Here is a 22,038-nt window from a genome sequence, read left to right on the forward strand (position 1 = left end):
GGGGGCGCGGCGGTGTGGCGCGCTTTCCCCGCGCTGGGCCTGCGCGCCGTGCCGAGCCTGGCGCAGCCCGCTCCCGGAGCCGGTCCTGGGCCCGGAGCTGGGGCGCTTCCCGGACGCGGACGGACGGCGGGACGTGTCGGTGCGGCGGGCGGACGGACGGACGGACGGACAGTGGCGGCGGGTGAGTGCGGCCCGGCCCGTGTTTTGTTTCCGTTTCTCTCCCGGCGGCTCCGCGGTCCTATTTCCGTTTCGGGTTCAAACAACGACGCGGAGGCGCCGCGGGAAGCGGGGCCCACGGGAAGGTGGCGGGGAAGGGCCCTCGGGATCCGCGATCCAGTGCTCCCGCCGCGGGGCTCGCCGAGGCCTCCCCGGCGTGTGGGAACTTATCCCCGCTTGTAAAAACCCTGTTTGGGGCGAAAGCGTGACAGGATGTGGCGTCTTGTGGCTCTCCCCTTGCGGTGGTGAGAAGCCCCTCGAGTGGTGTGTCTATTCTGGGCCTTTCCGAGAAGGACACACAGGGGCTGGAGCGAGTGGGGAGCAAGGCAGCGGAGCTGGGGAAGGGTCTGGAGCTCAAGTCCGAGCTGGGGGGGCTCATCCCGGGAAAAGGAGGCCCTTTTCTCTTTACAGTCCCAGACATGAGGTTGCAGCCTGGGGGAGGGGTCGGGCTCTGCTCCTCCGCAAACCAATAATAAGAGTCTTAAGCTGTGCCAGGGGAGCTTTAGGTTGGACACGAAGAGGAATTTCTTCACTGAAAGGGTGATTAGGCAGCCCTGGGAGGTGGTATCACCATCCCCGGAGATGTTAAAGGAGAGACTGGATGTGGCACTTAGTGCCATGATCTAGTTGAAGTGGTTCAGTCAGGGTGATCTCGAATGTCTTTTCCAGCCTAACTGATCCCATGATCTTGCATACTTTGCTTCCTGATGCTCGGCCAGCTACATGCTGTGCAGCCGCAGCTCCCGGTTTCACTTCATTGTCTCACTTCAAGGTGTTAATAGGGAAGACAATAGCGTCAAATCTGGTGTGAATTTCCCCCACCCTGTTCAGTGCTCCACTATCTCCATCATAAAACTGAGCTGACTGGTGAGTTGTAAAAGCTGATCTGTAAAGCACAGGCTATCTGCTTTGTTATCTGCTTTGTGTTGGCATTTATAATTTCGATAATACGGATGGATAGGAACCATTTTCTGCACACACCAGAGCTTCTTTGGGGCACAGATAACTCCAGTGATAGCTCAGCTGATGATGTGTATGAGCTCCAGAACTGGACCCCGTTTCACAATTACCTGATGGGATAGCAAACATAACTCAGAGTTTGTGCCCATTGCACAGTGGGTGGGCTCATTCCTTGCTTGACTCCTTGTGTTCTAGGGAAAAGATAGATCTTAAACAGAACAAAGGGACTACTCTCCTTACTATAAAAGATACTGGAGTAGCACTGGAATGTCACACGAGGGAAAAATGCTCTATTGACTGGTGCCTTCTTGTATGTTGGTGGAGGTCAGATTTCTTCTTGGCTAACAGGTAAGCCTTAGGGCTTGTTAGGTTGAAGGAAAAAGTAGAAACAAGCAGAAATTGGCAGGCTAAACCTTCCAGGAATCAACCACGGTTTTTATGCTCCTTTGAGCAAATGCTGCTTTGCAGTGTTCTGGCACATGAACCCTCCAGGCCAGTCTCTTTGAGCCTTCTTGTCCCTCAGTAGCCTTCAGGGAAGGGTCAGGCAGCTCGGTCCCATCTGAACCTATGTTCACTTTCAAACTCTGCATCATACTGTAGAAACAGCTGCTAGACTTCACGTGAAGTGTTTATATCATAAGAAGTCTCTTTATGCTAATGTAGGGAAGACTGAATAGTTTTGCCCTTTAGGCTTCTATGAACTTTAATGAGTTTGTGTTTACATTATATTATTTATAGCCATCTCCTTTCTTCGTGTCTGTGCTCAGCAGAGCCATCTTTCTTCCTCTTTGTGTAACTGCTCTTTGTGCCTGGGTTCCTCTTTCCTGCCCCTTCAGAAATCCAAAAATACAGCAGAGCCTGAGAGATTCAACCATGAGCTGCCTTTGAAGAGGCAGTGAACAGTTACTAGTCCAGCTACCAGTTTGGAGTCCAATCCATAGGGGCTTCTAAGTGCCTTACCTGAGTTCATACTGTTACTATGGGCAGTAATGTATTCTCACTCTGCATTTTTCTGTCAGAAATCTATCAAAATGGTTAGTTCGTTCTGTGAGTCTGCACTGCTTTCTCAGTGAATAACATATGAATATGTCAAAGAACCGAAATCCCAGCCTCACCCCTTTGTGACCTTACTGGTAAACTCCCTTCATCACAAAAAAAGAAAAAAAAAAGACTACTTACCTTTGTTTTGTGTTTTTAATCTTTTTTATCATACCAGTTTGCTTCTTTGGGGGTTTTAATAAGAGACTTGGTTTTGAAATGTTTTTTAACAGTCTGACAGATCACCTGTAATGCAGGTATCAGTGCATTCAATTATTTAAACCTGTCTGCATTCTTCAGAAGTTGTGTTTCAGTCTTTCCCATTTATCATGAGAATAATATGCAAGATTAAGTGATACAGGAATTGGAGTCCTGGGGCCCTATTCCTTGGGGATTTTCACAGAGCCAGATCTGTGAATGGGGTCTAGTGGTGAGATATTGATAAGGTGATTTTTTTACTTCCTAACCTTGGTAGCTTCTTACAGAATGAACCACATGCAGCACTTGATTTATTCACAACTGATCTTACAAAATAGTTTTTGAAGGAGATGATGAGTAGTTTGAATTTCTTTAGACAGTTTATGTAGCAGCTGTAAAACATAGTTGGCTACTGTGATATATGTTAAAATTCGTATTTATATATAAGAAGGTTGTATAAAATAAAAAAATAAGAGAACCTTTCAGCCACTGCCACCCACACCCGGAGCCATAGACAGAGGCCTTAGTTAGCATATCAACAAACCTAGCTCAAGGATCGATCCTGAAACCACTCAACAGACCAGAAAAGATTATCAATAAAGAACTTGTCAAGTACCACATATCAGACAGCTGATCACCTCCACCGAGTTCCTGTAAGCGAGAAACAGCACTCCCAAGGAAAATTACACATCAATAGACGTGCAGGAAGGACCTTTGTCCAGGGCAGCACCAGGAAAAGGATTTAATCTAAATATGAGAATCCGCAGCAGAAACAAAGGAAACTCTCCTCTCAGACCAGAAAAACTGTATAAAAGCTGGGCTCCCCGGGATGGCAGTGTGAACACAGTGGGATCTGATGCCATAGAGGTCAGATCAGCGTGTGTGATCACTCGGCATCGATTCCCTGGGCTTGGTGCCATCCTGTTTTGTTTGTGGCTTCCCAGGACCGTATTTTTGGTCACAAAAATAAAAATTGCTGTTTTACTATTTAATTCGTCTTGATTCGGTTATTATCTGTAACACTGCTATTACTTCTGAGAAGTTTTAAAGATTAATACATGTCCTTATTATCTTGTCTTCAGTAGATACTGAAGCTAACAGTTGGATTTGGGATAAAGTAGTATCTGGGAAAGGGTGATTCCAAGATGAAGATCTTGGTGACCTCTTCTGTTTTGGATATTTAGATAGTACTCATCTTTTGCTTTTTCTCCAGTGTTTTTTTCCTCTGTACTTCTACTTCCTGCTTCTTTTGCTGTGAGTTCATGATGTTATTCATTGTAAACTGTTAATGTAATTGGTTTTTATCATAGGCATTTCATTTATGGTATATGTGCTGGTTACTAAAAAACAGTAATACCAGACAAGCAATGTCTTTATAGACCTAATGCTGTAATTCTGTATTTCCCACTTAGGTTTCCAACAGCGTTCTGCAGGGCATGAAAATCTGCAGTGTTAGTGAGAATGTCATCACAGAATAGCTTTTCCTTTCATTGCTAACATCCTGCTTTAGTTTGGGACTTGACAAGATGCATTTATTGTGCTCATGTCATCAACTGCTCACCTGTGGGAGGCATGGGTGGAAAAATGGGATAGTCAACAAACACTTTGTTCTTGACTTTATTTACCTGTGAAGAAATAATGGATCTTCTCCCTAACTGCTTCCTGCAGCACTTCATGTAAAATGCTGTTTAAATTTATCAACCTCTTTCAGCCATGCTAGGAAGGTAGTTTGAATTTTGAGATGTGCTTTGCTGTAGGTGGTCTGTAGCAATAACAACAAAAAATCCATGAATTTGGCTACCTCCAAGAGAATCAGGCTTTGGGCTCCATGCAAATTTATTAATAGTCCCATGTTTGCTTCTGTACATTTGTTTGTGGACAAGTATAGTAATATATTTTGTGAAATCTGTATTAGCTTTTGGATTTATTTTTTTAGATTAATTCTTGGCATTAAATGGCTTTTCTGGTATTTGATTTAAAAATGTGTGAGGACACAAAACTTTGCCTAGTCTTGTTGGTCTGTGACTTACACAAAATTCTTTTCTGTTCATAGCTCTGTTCTTAAGACATTGCAGCCATGACTAAGAGAGAGGCAGAGGAGCTGATAGAAATTGAAATTGATGGAACTGAGAAACAGGAATGCACTGAAGAAAGGTACGTACTGTCTTTGCTTTTTGAGATCCTTAGGCAGCAATTAATTAGCTAATTAGTTTCTCTGTTTCTTATCTAATTAAATGGCAGTTTTCCAGAAGTTAAAATGTAGCCACTATAGAAAATCAGTATAGTGCTGTCATGTTCCTCAGCCTTAGTCATCTAAATCCCAAACTGCTTTGGTTATCTCTTGCTACATTATTAGTACTTTACTTTTCCTATTTTCACGTTTGTAGTGGTATGTCTGTGTGTGTGCTGCAAACCTTTCAGCTTCAGTGGATCCTTCTGTAATTGAGATGGAGCTTTATCTCCAGTCCTTTGCTTTACTGTTATACAGGATGATTTGTTTTTAACAGAGCAGAAATAATGCTCGGTATCAACTATACTGTTGTTAGGGCCATTGAAACCATACATACTGGGGTAGGATACCCTCTGATTTAATTACCTCAAGCTGGATTTCTAGTTTCTAATTTTGACTACTGTGTTTGGAAGCTCAGAGCATCTGTTAATGTGTAGGATAGTATTGCAATCTGGTCTAAGCACAGATGAGCAAAGAATACTAATTCTCTGTGAATAAAACAGATCTAATGCCAAAACTTGGTTAAAACCAAATGAGGTTGGATGTTGATACCAAAAAAATATGATATGTTTTATTTAATACTAAAAGAGGTAAAGAGAAAGAAAGAGAAAAGAATGAAAAAAGTAAATAAGAAAAAGAGGTAGAGGGCAGGGTCAGGGAGAGTGACCGGTGTTGAGTGGAAGCATATCACCCTTCCAAGAGTCCCAGTGGTGTCTCATTGTTTCCATCTGGTCTTCTTGGTGGTGAGGGTCCCCACTGAAAGTGTAGAATGCCATGGATTAATAAACATTTGGGTAGGTGGGAACACACAGGTACCTCCCTGGGGGGCCAGGTCAGACACTGTCCCTTGCAAGAGTGTGGATCTGTTCCATCCTGTAGTATCACTGCAGTGCTCTGGGTCTGGGGACCCCTCTGGGGGCCTTTGATGGGCCATGACAGCCCCTCTGCTGTCCCTGACACAGATGTGGCCTTGCAGGGGTGGGAGGCCCCACAGCTGGGCCAGTCTGCCCCGTGGAGGATGGGTGTTCACTGCATCTGGCCAGAGGCTGTGCCACACACCCAGAACCTCTCCTTCCCCCATTTAGTGCAGGGATCTGTGCAAGCCTGGCAGCAGAAACACCTGGGGCTGTGGCCTCCACCCCAAAGGTGTTTGGCTTAATCCTCTTGTGAACGCATTCTTTTCCCCCAGCCCAGACTTGGGTCACTTTATCTTATCTCTGTTAACTTGCAGTCCAGGGCCTCAATCAGGAGGCCCATTCAGGGTGCAGGGGTTTCCATGCAGCTCTTGTTCCCCCCTTTTGCTATAACAGGCAAAAGTCCTTCATAAAGATATTTAAGCCATAACCCGTAGCATTTCAGTCTCCCAACAGGTAGAAAGAACTGAGGCTGGTTAGGTTAACCACTCTTTAAGAGCCTATTGTGAAGAGCTGATTCAAAACTACTTACTGGTTTCTTACTGGTTTAAGTTCCTTGTGTAGTTTTACCACTTAAAGACTAAATCTGTGTACTTTCCGATTTCCTTATGTCTAAATGAAGAGAACCCAACTGTGTAAGGTCATTGTTAGAGCATGAGTCCCATAACAATGACATTTCTGAATGCCTGTGCCAATGCTGTCATTGTTGTAGTGCAGGACAGCCATGCCATGTGACTCATAGTTCCTTCGAGGCTCCATGCTGCTGTACTTCCTTCTGGTTGTCCCTTTTATGTGTTAAGCTTGTTATTCTGGTGGTGACTGGTAAAAAGACATGGAAAGTTACTATGTATGAGTGTGAGCATTTTTTTCTTTCTGTTTTCCCTGTCTGTTAAGTTTTTATGTTTGCTTTTAACTTGAATATCTTTTAAATACTGTCCAATTAGTTTACTCTACATGGAAGTTAACAATATATAATATGCTAACCATGGCTTGCTCCCTTGAAAAAGGTGATCTGAATCTTGGTATTTACCTGAGCTTTTTAGTGGTGACAGAGTTACACGACTGAAAAATTAATGAGAACCCAATTTAGTAATTGGCTGTCTACTCAAATGAAGAGTACTCAAACTAATACTGCATGATATTAAGATTTCAGAGTCAGTATTACTTTTTATCTAGTTTGCTTCTAACTTTTATTAAGTCTGCTCTATTAACATGTAGGTAATGATTTATTATATTAATTTGCTCTTTAAGCATTGTCGAGCAAACCTACACCACCGCAGAATTTGTGAGTCAGGCTATTGACATCAGTGAACCCATTGGAAATCTTAAGAAGTTGCTGGAACCCAGACTGCAGTGTTCCTTGGATGCACATGAAATTTGTCTGCAAGATATCCAGGTAAATTGAAAGGTTATGAAAGATATAACTTCGTAATGGAGAAGTGTTTTACATACTTCTTCCCTTTTTTCCATTGTCTGTGGAATTCATGCTTCATGTGGAATGCTAGCTTCAATGAAGAGTGTAATTTCATGTCAGGTTCATTATTAATCAGACCATTTAATATATACACACTAGTTCATTGTGAATACAATCAAAATATTCTTGGAGTTCCTGATGTGAGGTTAAGAAACTACCTTGGAAGTGAAAGAAGAATGAGGGTGATGACCATACTACTTTGTCTTGAGGTAACCCACATCATTTGTTGCTGCTGGAACTTCCATAAGCCTAATCTTGTTTTGAATCTGAATGAGAAGGTTTCTTTATTATTGAGGTGTAGAGGTAGCAAAGCATTACTCAAGAAATCCGCCCCCCGCCCCCGTTTTTAGCGGCATTGCCACATGTTGTAAGTATAACTGCTTTGCATTTAGCTACGTGTTTTATATGAAGTTATAATCAGACAACTGATTGTAAGCAACAGGAAAATACTGTTGTAAAGATAAGAATTTTTATGAAGGTGTTAAAAGTTCAGAGAAGGAACTGTAGCTAGTTTTCAGGTAGTGAAGGTTTTGCGTTGCTTCCTTAAGGCAAAAAAAAATTCCTGTAGGCAAAAGTATCTTGAATAGAGTGGCAAGTTTCAAATATGATAAATTTTTTTCTGTTATGTACTATATCTACACAGTACTAAAAATATTTGCACACTTCTTCAGAATATTTGCCACAGGCACCAAATGTTTCTAAAGTTTAAAGGAGAATAACTTTATTTTAACTATGAGACTAACACATTTTTAATTTTTTAATTTAATTTTTAATGCTGTTATCAAGCTGGATCCAGATCGAAGCCTTTTTGATCAAGGAGTGAAAACAGATGGAACAGTGCAACTCAGTGTGCAAGTAATATCTAGGCAAGGTAAGCAGTTACATTTGTTGTACAGACAAACTAATATTGCAGGAGTACTTGAGAGCAAATCTAATATCCTATTCCTAGCTATAAAATTGAGAAAATCAATGAATGGTCACAGAGCTTCAGAATTTCTTTTTCATTGTGTACTGTAGTTTTAGGTAGTAAAATTAAAATAAGTGTCATGGGCTAATGCTATTGGAAATGTATATGTGCATGCAGACTGTGTTAGCCTTCTGTCATACCCTAAAAACTCTCTACAAATCCATTTCCCCCATTTCAGTAAGTTAGATGTCAGACTGTTAATTCACATTTTTTTCTTACAAGGTGTTTCCTCTACAAAGACTCATTGCTTTGGTCTCCACGTTTGTATTGTGGATAAAGCACTAAGTTCTTTTGACATGTAGTTTTATGACACACAGTGAATTATTTTGTTGTGCTATAATGATAGAAGCTTTTTTCTTTACTTTCTTTTTTGAAGATCAAAAATAGAATCTTAATCCTTAGTGACTTCCCTTACCCATTTCTGTATGATTTTGAAAAAAGCTTGTGTTGTGCATGTTAATTTTTCATAGACTAGATAAAACACTCTCCTGAGTAAGGTATTTGTTTCCTTTTTCTTCATGTTTGCTTCTTCATCTAATCAACCATTTAGTGGTTATCAACATCTTTTTTCACATCCTTGATTTCACATTGCTGAGTTTTGTACTCTAGGGTCTTTGTAATGTTTGTTCCCTTCCTAATAAGTTTTCAAGCTGAATGCCTTTTAAAATCTAGAGGAATACTTGTCTGAAAAAGACTTGTTTTTCCCTACTTGTAATACAGGTACATACTCCATCTGTTTTCCCTTACAAACTATGACTGGATTGTGGATTTGGTGTTTAAGGTTGTTACCTGCAGAACCATTTCACGCTGTGCTTTAATATAGATCAGACAGAAAGGATGCAAAGCAATATCTTTACAGTACAAGATGCTGAACTTACTCTGGCTGTACAATGTTCTGCAAATCCTTTCATCAGCCTAACTATGGTCAAGGTTTTCCAACTCAGGATAAAATAGAATTGTAAAGATTCTTTATAAATGTGAAAATATGTTTGATAAAAATCTCTTTTTAAAAGTGTGTGTCACAAAAATTGAAATAATTTTGAAAAATCTTTTGTGCAATATCAGAAAATTGGTGAGGCACCAGCTGGACAGAACACCTCAGAAGACAAAAGAGAAGGTGGTGATACAAAGCATCAGTGAATGTGTTCTTTCTTGCTGCAGAACAGATACAGAGATACCTTGTTAGCTCTGTGATCTAATATCTGAAATGACAGACATAAAGCCGAAACATGAATAGCTGATGAAGCCTAAAATGAAGTGAAATATTTTCTAGGTTTCTTTGTAACTTGCTGTTTAATGCACTGCCTGCTGCAGAGTGTGGAAAGAAAATGTTAACTGCTTTGTGTAGACCCCAGAGATATCAGGGAAATGTTGTAAAGGCTGAAAGAAATGCTTTATGGTTGGAGTAAAGCTGGATACTTGTTCTGGGTCCTTTTGGAAGTTACTTTTTCTATTTGCTTTGGGGTTTTCTATTTGGTATATTTCTTACAGACCGAAGTACTTGTACTTTATGCTCATATGCCGAACATTCTGTTCAAGGTCTGTGAAATAGATCACTTAAATAGAACAGGAAGCTATAATTCTGGGGGAAGAAGAAACGACAGCTTTGTTACTCACCTTACTAAAGTATATGCTCTATAATAGAGTATGTCATCCTAATTAAGGACACTTGCAGAAATTTAATTACACTTCTGTGTCCTGCTTCTTTCCTGTGTTTGCTAAACCTGCTAATCAGAAAGCTTTAAAGCAATGTTTTTGTCATATTTGCGTTACTGTCTTTAAGTTTTGTGTTGTTTCCATGCTTAGGAATAGAGCCCAAGTTGAACATCCTGGAAATCGTGAAACCTGTGGAGACTGTGGAGGTTGTGATTGATCCGGATGCTCATCATGCAGAGGCTGAAGCTCATCTTGTTGAGGAAGCTCAAGTGATAACCTTGGATGGAACAAAACATATTGCAACAATTTCAGATGAAACGTCTGAGCAAGTGACGCGATGGGCAGCAGCACTGGAAGGCTACCGGAAGGAGCAGGAGCGCCTTGGAATCCCTTACGGTAATAGTGCACAGCTATGGAGAGGTCTAGCTGGGGGCTGGGCTTGGTGTTCTGTGTGGGCTTGGTGCTCAAGGCCCTCAGAGAAGGAAACCTGTGGTATGGGTTTCTGCATAAGGGAATTGTAGAATCATGGAATGGCTTGGGTTAGAAGGGACCTTAAAGATCATCTGGTTCCAATCCTCTACCATTGGCAGGGTCAACTTCCACTAGACCGGGTTGCTTCAAGCACTGCCTAGCTTGGCCTCAGACACATCTAGGGATGGGGCAGCCACAGCTTCTCTGGGCACTGTGCCTGGGCCTCCCCACCCTCACAGGGAAGAATTTTTTTCTAATATCTGGTCTAAAGACCAAGAAGAAGCTCATAATAGTTTCATTAAATGAGTGCTTTTGTGCCGTAACTACCTTGTCATTGCACTTTTTTTCCTGCCCTCTTTAAAAATGTGTTTGTTAGCAATAAAGCTCTTCAGCTGTGTCAGTTGAACAGACTCAGTATTGGGGCATTGCCTGTAAAGTTGCTGAAACAAATTGTTCATGGACTGGAGTATGCTGAATATTCTGTTAAATCAGATTTTGTATGAGAAGCTGTGCTGGAGGAAGATGATTCAGAACTGAAAAGAAATACTGCTCTAGATCATCTTTTCTTGAGCTAGAGTTGTTATTTTGCAGGTTGCTCTTTTAATGTTAGCTTAAAAAAACATCTCTGAATGTCTGTTTTAAGATTGAACTGGAACTGGGGGATGTAGACCTGTATCATATCTGGGAGATGATCCAGCTGAATTGCTTCTTATCACTGGCAGAAATGTACTGTCAAGACATATTCAGGAAGCTGTTCTGTATAAACAGACCTGTAAAACTGGAATATATTTGGCAAGGGGGATGTTTGGAAGGGTTTAAGAATTCCAGTCAAGTCACAGGTCTTTGCAGGACATGTAGCTTTCCAATATTTCAAGCCTATTTTTGATAACTAAAGCAAAGGCTTTCTAACAGCTTTTTAATTTTCTCATTGGTAAGCACTTCAAAAATAGTTTTCCTCATGTTACATTTTGATAATCAGGGATTTGATGTGGAATGTTTAAAAAAAAAAGTGAGGATTATCAGAAGCAGACTAATACTTTCCATCATGCTCTCACATTAATAATTAGAAAAAAATTAAACCAATGTTTTTCAGTAATATTTTAAATAAACTTTAATAATGTTGATGCTTTAAGAAAACCCTATAACCCACAACTGTGGTTTTGAAAGTTTAATGATTTTTTGGGGCATAGGAGTGCAGATTTTTCAGGAAAATCATATTAGTTCAGAGATCAGAGATCCCTGGATTACAGATAATAGTGTTCTCTTGATATCAAACAAATGTGCTAAATTATGCTCCTAGAAAGAGTAACATTTTAAATATTTCCTGAGTAGACATTACAGGGACTTGGGCTGAAGTAAGGTGCCCCTATGATCTACATTATAATCCTAAATTATTTCTTGAATATTTTCAGAAGACAGGATGTGTTGGTGTTAAGAGTCAAGGCTAGTCAATAAATAGTTGTCCAGAAAAGTAATGGTTTGTTGTCTTCATCCTTATAGACTTCTCTACTTTGCTGCAAATGAAAAACTAGCTTTTAGTAGATCTTTAAAATGTTTTGGCTTTCTCTTTGTTGTGTTTTGGGTGGATTTTATTAGAGATTATAAATATTTTTCTGTTAAAAGAATTTCTACTATTGGATATATATTAATTGCTAAGAGAAATAAATACAGAAAATGGAACAGCAGAAAGCTTGTTAGAAGTGGTTAGAGAAAGTAATGATTTTTGTTTACTTGCAGATTGTTTTCTGTCCCTGAGAACAAATTAGCAGCTTTTTAATGAAAGTTCACTACTGCTGATGTTTGTAGATCAACCCCCTTGTGGTGGGTCTTTTGCCACAGGATTACATTGCATTATTTTGGGTAGCATTAGTTAAAAATGATACCTGTCATTTGTTAACCAAAATTATATTTGTAACTCCTAGATAAATGTTTGTAGAATTAGGATGCTTTGCTTTCTCTAATTCTTAATTTTCTTAATTATTCTTCATTCTTTATTTTAAATTTTAAAATAAAAAATTGTCAAGGTGACATCTGCTTGGGATATCAGAATTTTAAAATACATAATCATTCTGCTTCAGTGAAGAGTAGATGTTTCCTACTTTTTTTTTGTCTTTGAAATATATTGGGCATAGTTCTGATGTAAAAGCTTGCTCTAAAGGAAATTGTTCTTTCACCCTTTCCATCACGCCCACCAACCCACACCATTCCATCACCATTTTAAGTGCAATCACCAACTGTCCAGGCAGATTTGGTCTTGGTAACTTTGCTTCTTGATGTTGTGCTTTTATCTTATGGAAATTATTCTATAATTGAGGAGGAACCCTGCCATGTATGATGATGTGATTTGTAGTTTTATCCATCTTTTCCAGACCCAGTTCAGTGGTCGACGGACCAGGTGCTCCACTGGGTGGTGTGGGTGATGAAGGAGTTCAGCATGACTGACATCGACCTGAACGCACTCAGCATTCCTGGGCGGGACCTCTGCAACCTCAGCCAAGAAGATTTCTTCCAGCGGGTCCCACGGGGAGAAATCCTCTGGAGCCACCTGGAGCTTCTTCGAAAGTGTATGGCAGTTTGGTTTGGTTTTTTTTTTTTTTTTTTTTTTTAGACTTGCACTATGAAATCAATTCTGAGCAGTCATTTTTCCTTTACTCAGTGTTGGGGATAAAAATGAGGGTATCAATACAAGATAAGAGGAGGTATTACAGTATCTGCTGCCATGAAACACTGCCTGCATGCTAAACACTGCCTTTTATCAAACCTCATGATTGGTAGAAAGTAGTGAATGATTATTCCACCTTTGTTTTTTACAAAACTTCATAGCTTGTACATCTACTGAATATGTTAGTTCTATAATTGAATATTGATTGTGAGTTATTAAATGTACATTTCTGTGTCATATTGGAGTGTAGATTATTAAGCACAGAAGGTGAAATCCTTAGATGGTACATAACACAGCTGCTAAGTGATGCATTGTACGTGCATAATAGAGAAACATATGTGTGCATTTCAGATGTACCATACTTGGATGTAAATTGCCAGACTAATAACTATTTCTGGCTTCATTTACATAATATTGCTGGAGGTTTTTGGGGATGGAGAATGCATAAGGCAGTGGAAATTTTCCGTGTACACTCCACTAAAAATTGAATGACAGATGTTAAATGTCTCTACTTGTAAGACCACGAGCTATACGTGTCTCTTGCAGACTGATACCAAATTTTTATTTCTTCTCCTCTATGGAATATGGAAGTTTTTGTTCTTCAGGTGACTTATTTGTGGGTTAAATATAAAGCTGCTGGGTTTTTTTTCCAATTTGCAGATGTGTTGGCTAGCCAAGAACACTCTGGAGAAATAGCAACTGTTACAATTGATCAACGTAAGTATTTCTGTCAACATTAATTCACACAATTCACTCTTTGCAGGTTTAGCACTGCACTGTGATTCAGCAGTATGATAGTACAACATCTAGAAAATCACTTGAGAGAGTATTTTTCCTTGGGGAAGGGAGGAGGATATATTTTAAGCTTCAAAACATAACGTTGAGTTTCTGTATGTTTTGTTACTGGCTGAAAGGTAGTGTTTGACCTGAGCTATGGAAGTTTCTAACTTTCATTTTGATGGTAGATTTTCCACTTTCTTGAAATAAACTGTCTAAGATACATATTTGAGGGTTTTAGTTGTTTCAGGGCTATAGGTTATATATTGCATTAGTGAATGGATCTATTTAAATATTAATTTCAAATAAAGTATTTCCAAAAACCAGAGGGGTCTGTGGAAGAGATGACTTGCTTAGAAACCAATATTAGAAATAATACATTAAAGTAACTTTCCAGTTATTTGAAGCTCATTCTTTCAGCTAAGCAGTGTCATCAATTATTAAAATGAATCAATTTTCAGAAGACTTAAAGCATCTTGTATGTTAAATAGACAAACTGTTTATTACATCCTGTGGTTGTGTCTAGTTAAAGCCACCTTGAGTGGGTCATCAGCATCCTCCTACACCATTGCAATAGAAAGTGTTTGCTGTTGGAGTATCAGGCATGAAGGCTGTGCAGTGATTTAGAGAAAAGGGCATCGGGGCAGATCATGTGGGAACAGCATGAAGATGAAAACAAGGGCTTGAGAGAGTTTGGGATCTGTTTGTGGAAGCACATAATGCACATGATAATAAACTAAAGCTGGTGTTTTATCTGTGATGTGACATTTCTGCAATGAGTCTAAAACTACAGTTTTCATTTAAGAGGTAAAAAGGTCTTTAAATTATTCTTAGCATTGTGACTTAATGCAGCGTGTTTTTAGCAAATGAATAAAACTAGCTTCTAGTTGTTATGATAATACAGGTAATAAATAAAATATGCCTATTTCTGTGCCAACCATTTATAATTGATGCTCTGCAACATCCTCTGCTCTACAGCTGTGCAGATTATACCAGCGTCTGTGCAGCCTGCTACCCCAACCACCATCAAAGTGATAAACAGCAGTGCAAAGGCAGCTAAAGTACAGAGAGCTCCAAGGATCTCCGGGGAAGATAGGAGTTCCCCTGGGAACAGAACAGGTATTGCCATAATTTTTTTTACATGCTAATGCACTGAACACTGACCCATTAATTTTGTAGTTCCAAATGTGAGGTTTCTAGGAATCTGTGTGGTGAGAAGCAGAGGCAGCCCTGGAGGGTTGGTCAGCTCACACAAGCACTTATGTTAACATGATACTGCGATTTTTCCATCCTGCAGCAAATAAAATGCATAAATTTCCCCATCACTTAACAGTCCATCCTCTCAAACCACTGCACAGCATTTATTCAAGCTTTTAACTTCTTTCCATTTGCAGAAGGGGAAGAAAATAAACTCCATGTTATAAAATGTAGCCTAGCTGCTATATGCACTGTCTGTTGCGCTCCTCTGTTTTTCCCCAATCTGGTGACTTCAAAATTGATAATGTTTCTTGTTTAGTTAAATGAATGCATGTCTGGAAAACTGCACACTAAATTTGCAGTTTTATTTTAGAATTACTGTAATTTGTACATCCTCTTTGTTAACTTTTTTTTTCTTGCTGTCACTTTTGTTCTGCTTCTCTTTAATGTTGTGTATTTTTCTATTAAATACTTCCTTCTCTTCCTCCTTGAATTTTTATTGGTTTTAGACTGTATAAAGGCTTCTAATTATGTCATTCAGAATTTTAAGGGCAAGGTTTTATTGACTGACATTAGTGAGGAATACTGTGTTTCTCTATTTAGTCATCAGATCTGCTCTCTGCATCTCATTGAGAATTTAGGAATTTAACTGCGGGTACTTGAGTTAGAAAAATCTTAATGATTGGATGTGAAAGATGCTACACTGATGTAAGCTGAGGCTTTTGTGTTTCTTGTATTTCATGTTGAAAATTTGAGACCAAATTTCTTTTTTAAAAAACATCTTCTATTACATTTATGTGTGCATGTGAAGAGAAATAAGCAGCTCTTGCTAAATCTCTTCTGTTTTTAAGATAGATATGCATCTAAATTATTATATTGGGGAGTTGGGGTTTTTTAAGTTCTAGGGGAAGATTTATGTGAAATCTTGATTACTTTTTTTTCTTGTATCTGTCTTTTTTTGATAAAAATGGGTACTGATGACTTTGCAGGGAAGTGTTTGTGAAAGAATCATTAGACGAGATTAATTAAGTGGAAGTTTTCCTTCCATCATATAGTCTGTGCTGGTCTGTTTTAATATGTTGGTTGCAAGTTTTTTTAGCCATGAGTGGAACAAGGACAAGTGGAACAAAGGACAAGTTGAAGTGAAACCTGTTATTCCTATTTTAACAGGGAACAACGGCCAGATCCAGCTGTGGCAGTTTTTGTTAGAACTTCTCACTGACAAAGATGCTCGGGACTGTATTTCTTGGGTTGGTGATGAAGGAGAGTTTAAGTTGAATCAACCTGAACTGGTTGCACAGAAATGGGGACAGCGCAAGAACAAGCCCACAATGAACTACGAGAAGCTCAGTCGGGCTTTGAGGTAAGAAATTTGAGGAAGTCATTGGGGTTTGATTTGCTTTCATTTGGCTAGCTCATTTTTAATTAAGACAATGCAAAACTTGCAGCTTTTTTGGTAAAGGCATAACTTAATCTTCTGAAGCTCATTCTTGCAATGAGATCCTGCTAGTCTTAAGGGAGAGGTAATTGCTGGGCTTTTTGCCTTTGTTTCGGGAGTTTTTTTCATTTTTAAAGAAACTAGTAGAATAACTTATTTTTTCAAGATCATTAATTTGGGTTGCTCACTTCCAGAAATGCACCTCCTTTTTATTTGTCTTCAACATTTATGCTTTTAGTAGCATGCCAAACAATATTGATTATTGGTGAAAGATACAGAATTATGTGAATTACTAACTTATTTTTATGTTCTACTGTCTGTGTTCTTCTTGTTATGGAATAAAGCAGGTTCTGCTCTGTAATTGTTAGTGGCTTTTTGTATGTAAGAATCTTATCTAACTTCAAATATTCATTGTTTCATTTCATTGTGGATCTTAAATTGAAAAATATACTTGACAGCTATGTTTCAACAATCTGAATTCCATCACAGTGATCTGAAGAAATGGAAGTGTTTCAGTTTCAATTTCTTAATTTCATTGTGATTCCCAGTCACTTAAGTTTCCTTAATGAAAAATGTGATACACATTCTATTGAAGCTTGTAATGAGAGAAGAACAACAACAAAACTACAAAATCCTAATTTCTGTTTTATTGGTGTGACCTAAACTGTCTCCGGAGTAGGGGGAGGATTCATGTAGACCTTGTGATCTCACTGTATTTCTGCCCAATCTGATAATTCTTTGGTCATACAATGTAAAATATATTTACAGTTAGAGAACTCACCTTTAGTTGTAAATAAAGGCAAAGATGTAGTTTTGGCAGCATATGAATTATAACAAAAAAAATCCAACAAAACAACCAAAAAACTCCAATGAAAACAATCCAAAACTAAACTGACAAAACCCAAAAAATCCAACCCATGCCTTTGTAGTTCTATTTTCATCTTTGAAGGCAGTATGGAGAGAATAGCTGCTTTCATATCATAAAAACTGGTTGGTAATTTTCAACGTGTTTCCAGCATTAATTTTTTTCTTCAGAAAAGCAAAGCAAAAGACAATAATAAGGGGAAAGACAATATTTTCTTATTAAGGTAAAGCACTCTATATAAGAAATCTTCCCTGCTGTGTTGTTTTTAAACTGCTCTAGGACTTATTCCTGAGCTGGTGCTTCCAGTGGCCTGTAAAATAATTACTATATTTTGTTTCTCCTTAATTTACCAAGGTACAGAGACAATTTTCAACAATTCCCTTTTCTCATATAAGAAAATGCCTAAACAACATCTTGATATATGAAATTATGAGAATCTCAATGAGAAAAATAATAACCTTTTATCCTCTGGTGACCTTAAGTAAGTAATGGATCCATATGAAAATTGCAGATGCTAAAATTCTCTGTTGCTGATTTCTATTTTGCAGGTATTACTATGATGGAGATATGATCTGCAAGGTGCAAGGCAAGAGGTTTGTGTACAAATTTGTGTGTGACTTGAAGACTCTGATTGGGTACAGCGCAGCAGAGCTGAACCGCTTGGTCACGGAGTGCGAGCAGAAGAAACTGGCCAAGATGCAGCTCCATGGCATTGCACAGCCAGTTGCAGCAGTGGCACTGGCTACAGCATCCCTGCAAGCAGAGAAAGATAATTAAGTACTGGGACCTGTAGGTGGGAACCTGAGGCCTTTCCTCTGTAACCAGAGCAGTTGATGCTCTTACCTTTGTCAGAATTGGAAACGTCTTTTGTTTCTTGAGAGCATGGGTTGTAGAGCATGGGTTTCTATAAAGAACTCAGACTCGCATAAATTTGGATCTTTTAACAGCATATATTTTAATGTAAGTAAAGGGATCACCCCAACTTCTGCAGCTAGTGAGAGGTGGAGCCACTCAGCACTGACCACGGTTGTGCAAAGTAATTTCTGCAACACTTTTAAGAAAAATGAAGTCTCTGTAGTCCCCAGGCTGATCAGTTGTGTGAATGCAGCCTTTTCCAGTCTTTTGTTCTCTGCTGAACTACCAAATGACATTTGATGCTTTCAAAGTTTACAATATGTTCGTTATTCTGTTAATCAAGTGGAGTTGAAAGACATGTTAAATGTTACAAAGCATCAAGTTCTTAAAATCACTTCTGTGTTTAAAAGCAAAGGAAATTTAAGACAAGACTTAATTGGAGATCAGTGCTGAAGGAGATCCAGGTTTAGATATGGCTTAGGTGAAAAGCCAGTTATGAGTATTTCATTGTAATATACACATAATACACATATAGGAGGGCAAATACCTGTTTTGAAGTACACACTTGGTGTTAGCCATTTTGCAGAAAGCAAAGGCAAACTTCTTCCCCCACTGCCATCCCCCATCAGGTGATTAAAAAACTTGAAAAAACAGCCCTCACCCAAAGAGTAGATTGTTTTGGTGGGGATTATTAATGCTGTGTTCTGCAAGGTGCTTGTACCTGCATGGTAGTCAACCTTAGTACCCGAAGACTTAAGTTAATCACAGTCAGTAGTCCCTGGTTAGGAAGAGAAAGCAAATTGGAAATAGTTTGATAGAGAACTGAAGTTTTAATTTCACAATCACTGTACAGTCTAACCTATATTAACTACAAAGAATACTTTTTATTTAAAATTTAATTCTCTTTGAATTTCAAGTGATATTTTTGAAGTTTCTTAAGCCAAATGAATGCTCCAGAGCTGGGTGCAATTTGAAGTCTGGATGATGAGTCGGAAATAGTTGGGATGTATCCTGAATTCTGAGCTACTCAGTGCTTCTTGAAAACTGAAACATGCAGTAAAAAGGCTTCAGCTTTTGAGTTTCCATACTGGTGCCTGTTAGACTCCTTTTGATGTCTGAGAACAGTATGATTTGGGGGTTGCTTTTGCCTCTGTGTTAATAAACAGCATAATTACTATGTCATCATTGATGCTCACCAACTTTTGATAAATTAAACCCCCTCTGCTAACACTTAACAATTACAAGGGAAGACTATTAATTCTGTTAGGTATCAAACTACTCTTAAACCTTAAATCCAAAGTCCTTGAACAGTGAGGTTCTGAACATAAAATGTGTTTGTGCTGAGCAGTGAGAGCACTGAGCTGCTGCTCTTGAGCTGAGCAGGAATGGTTACACTTGTAGGCAGAAGGCAGGGAATACAAAGACTTGTGTGTATTCTAAAGATGTGTTGAGGACAAGGCTTTTTGTAGGTGGATGCTCATCCACAAATAGTTTTTGCTTCACTGGAAGTTTTGCATATAGTTCTAACTTGTGTTTTTTCATCGTTGACGTGATTATAAAATCAAAGGGTTTTTGCTGTATTCTTTTGGTAACTCTTGCTGTTGCTTTCATCCTTGAGTTCTTACAGCACTCCATCTGCTGAGCATGCTGATGTAATTTTGCTGTAGAAAAATAATTGTAAGTCCTGAGCAAAAAATGTATTTACATTTATATCATTTATATCTGTCATGAAAGGTCAACATCACCCCTTTTCTTGCTGTTACGGTTGATGTCACTGATTGGCAAGTGTTGGAGGAGCCTTGTGCAGGAGATGCAGGTTTGCTTACCAAGAATTATGTGAAGCTGGTATTTGAGGGCAGCAGCTCTGCGTGTAACAACATTTTGTGACTAAACACAAGTCCAGTACAAGTCACTAGTTCTAGTTAGCAGAGCTCTTGAGAGGCCTTTTAGTTAAAATTCAGGATAAAAAGAAAAGTTTATAATACCAACTTGCTAAATCAGACTGGACTGTGGGTAAACAGGGAGCAAAATGAAAAATAGTATCAATCCTTCATTCACCCTCCTCTTCTTGTTACATGGTGCATCCCATGGGGGAACCCTCTGCTCCCACCCTTTGTGATTACATCCTGTTGTTGCTTTGCAGCCTTTCAGTAGGAGTAATGGTCCTTGGGGTTCTTTGTTTTGGCTCCATCTGCTTTTCCACCATGTTCTAATTAGCAAAGAAAGGACCTTTCAAGCAGTATCAAATTACTATCACGCTCTGTGGTTGAGGGAGAGATCTGTGACTAACTTGATGTCTTCAGTAAAACAAAAGATGTAGAATATATTGTCAAAGGATTTGCTGTTGCTGCCAGAAGGAAAACCATAGAATATTCCCAATTTTTGTAAAACAGAAGGGGTTTTGCATACTTTTTACTCTTTAAATAAAGACACTTATACTCTGCTAATAATTGCATATTTCTTTTGTGGTTTGCTTTTTTTTTTTTGTAATTTTACATGAAACAATTATTTTCTATTTTTACTCTGATAAAGTATTTGTGCATAAAATGTCAATATAGTAAAATAAAAATGTTATACAGCTAATATGCCTTCTTAATTTTTCAGACATTTGTAATGTCTTTCAGGGGCAAGCAGTTCAAAGATCAATACCTACCCTTCAATCTCTTTTCTCTTAAATTCAGAAGCTCAGTACAGAAAGAAGGCAAACTCAGTTTATATTCTGAAGATGCATCTTTGACTCAATATTTGGCTGCATGTTTCCACTTTTAAACTAACTCAGTGTCCTTTATTTCTGTAGCAACTTTCTTTAACATCTTAGTTGTAAGTCTCAGAATGGTGCTTAGATTAAACAGATGATGAAAACTCAGTAGTAGGATGGAATGGAGCCCTGTGAAATGATCCAGTCTATGCTTTTATCAGTGTTTAAGTCAGAAGGGTTCATGCTGACCTGTAGACTTTGGACTTTTTCATTCCTGCAGGTGGCTGCATTTGCTTCTTGTGGCTCTGCTAACAAAACTGCTAGCAATGTCCATGTTAAAAACCAACATAAAATTCTGGTTGCACTGCTCTTACTTTATTTCTGCTGAGACACAATTTAAAAATATTCTCATTATACTCCTGAACTCCTCCATCTGGGCTGCCAAATTCAAGATTGAAATATTTTGTCATCTTTGAACCTATCACATCACTTGATTTCAAAATGTTTATGTTTAGCTTAGCGGCAACAACATGTAATGGACTGAAAATACTGGTTTTCAGACATTCCAGTAACTTGTTGGACTTGATGGTCTTAGAAGTCTTTTCCAACTTAAATGAATCCATGATTTTAAAGTTCACTTACAAGTGTTCCAGTATCATATTAATGGAGGACCTATTATTTGGGTTTATAGCTGTTAGTATATTTATCCAATGTGAGTTTCTTTTGGGATTCCTATCATACAGAAATTCTTACTGAAGCAGTGTAGGGTATTGCAGCTAACAGCTTGCAGTGTCTTTCTTACCAAGATAAGCTAAAGTGGGACTCTGCTGCCTGATCAAGAAACTGTCCATTAACACAGGTTTGTGGGGAATATTTTTACTGACTGGGACTGGAGTGTCTTGGTCTTCAAGATCATGCATATTGTTGAAGGTTGTGGATTTAATATTGCTCTATCAGGGTGTTAAAATATATTTGGGTTGATACTGTTTAATTTTTTTCCTTTGACAAAGTAATTCTTAATATGAATGATGCTAAACAAGAAATTAATTAAAGGAAAGGAATTAATGATTTACTGGTTTTGAGGGTTGTAACATGGAACCCCATGCATTAGATACATTATTATTACTCCATTACATTTTGCCTCATTATTTCATTACAGGAGCCCACAGAATCTGAAATCACCAAACTGAAATTTTACCAATTTGTAATTTTAGAGTATTGACATCTTACCAGTTAATAGCTTGAAACAAAGGTTAAAAATGCTGAGGAGGGAGAAACAAATTTTTAGGGTCTGATTTTAATTAAAATTGCTTTTTATTTGTGAAACTGGGCTTCTGAAAACCAAAATGAAATGGTTCTGCGTGGCAGTTGTATCAGAAGATGGGTCTGGAAGCTACATAACAGTTCTCATTTACTTTGAAA

General features: G+C 38.6%; 1 protein-coding gene across 4 annotated transcripts; it reads left to right on the forward strand.

The window, feature by feature from the left end:
- Positions 1–37: 37 nt before the first annotated feature.
- On the forward strand, positions 38–20,495 carry GABPA (GA binding protein transcription factor subunit alpha). 4 transcript variants are annotated; one of them, XM_033085270.1, is made up of 10 exons: positions 38–181; positions 4,466–4,566; positions 6,808–6,952; positions 7,817–7,901; positions 9,804–10,049; positions 12,494–12,688; positions 13,447–13,503; positions 14,542–14,682; positions 15,931–16,123; positions 17,612–20,495. In XM_033085270.1, exons 2-10 carry the CDS (start codon positions 4,490–4,492, stop codon positions 17,838–17,840), a joined length of 1,368 nt encoding a protein of 455 aa, XP_032941161.1. In that variant the 5' UTR covers positions 38–181; positions 4,466–4,489; the 3' UTR covers positions 17,841–20,495. The 4 variants fall into 4 exon arrangements, with proteins under 4 accessions (XP_032941161.1, XP_032941182.1, XP_032941171.1 ...); XM_033085291.1 differs by lacking the exon at positions 38–181 and adding an exon at positions 212–461; XM_033085280.2 differs by lacking the exon at positions 38–181 and adding an exon at positions 732–1,083.
- The last annotated feature ends 1,543 nt before the right edge of the window (positions 20,496–22,038 follow it).

Source organism: Catharus ustulatus, chromosome 2 (assembly GCF_009819885.2).
Source record: "Catharus ustulatus isolate bCatUst1 chromosome 2, bCatUst1.pri.v2, whole genome shotgun sequence".
Lineage (NCBI taxonomy): Eukaryota > Metazoa > Chordata > Aves > Passeriformes > Turdidae > Catharus > Catharus ustulatus.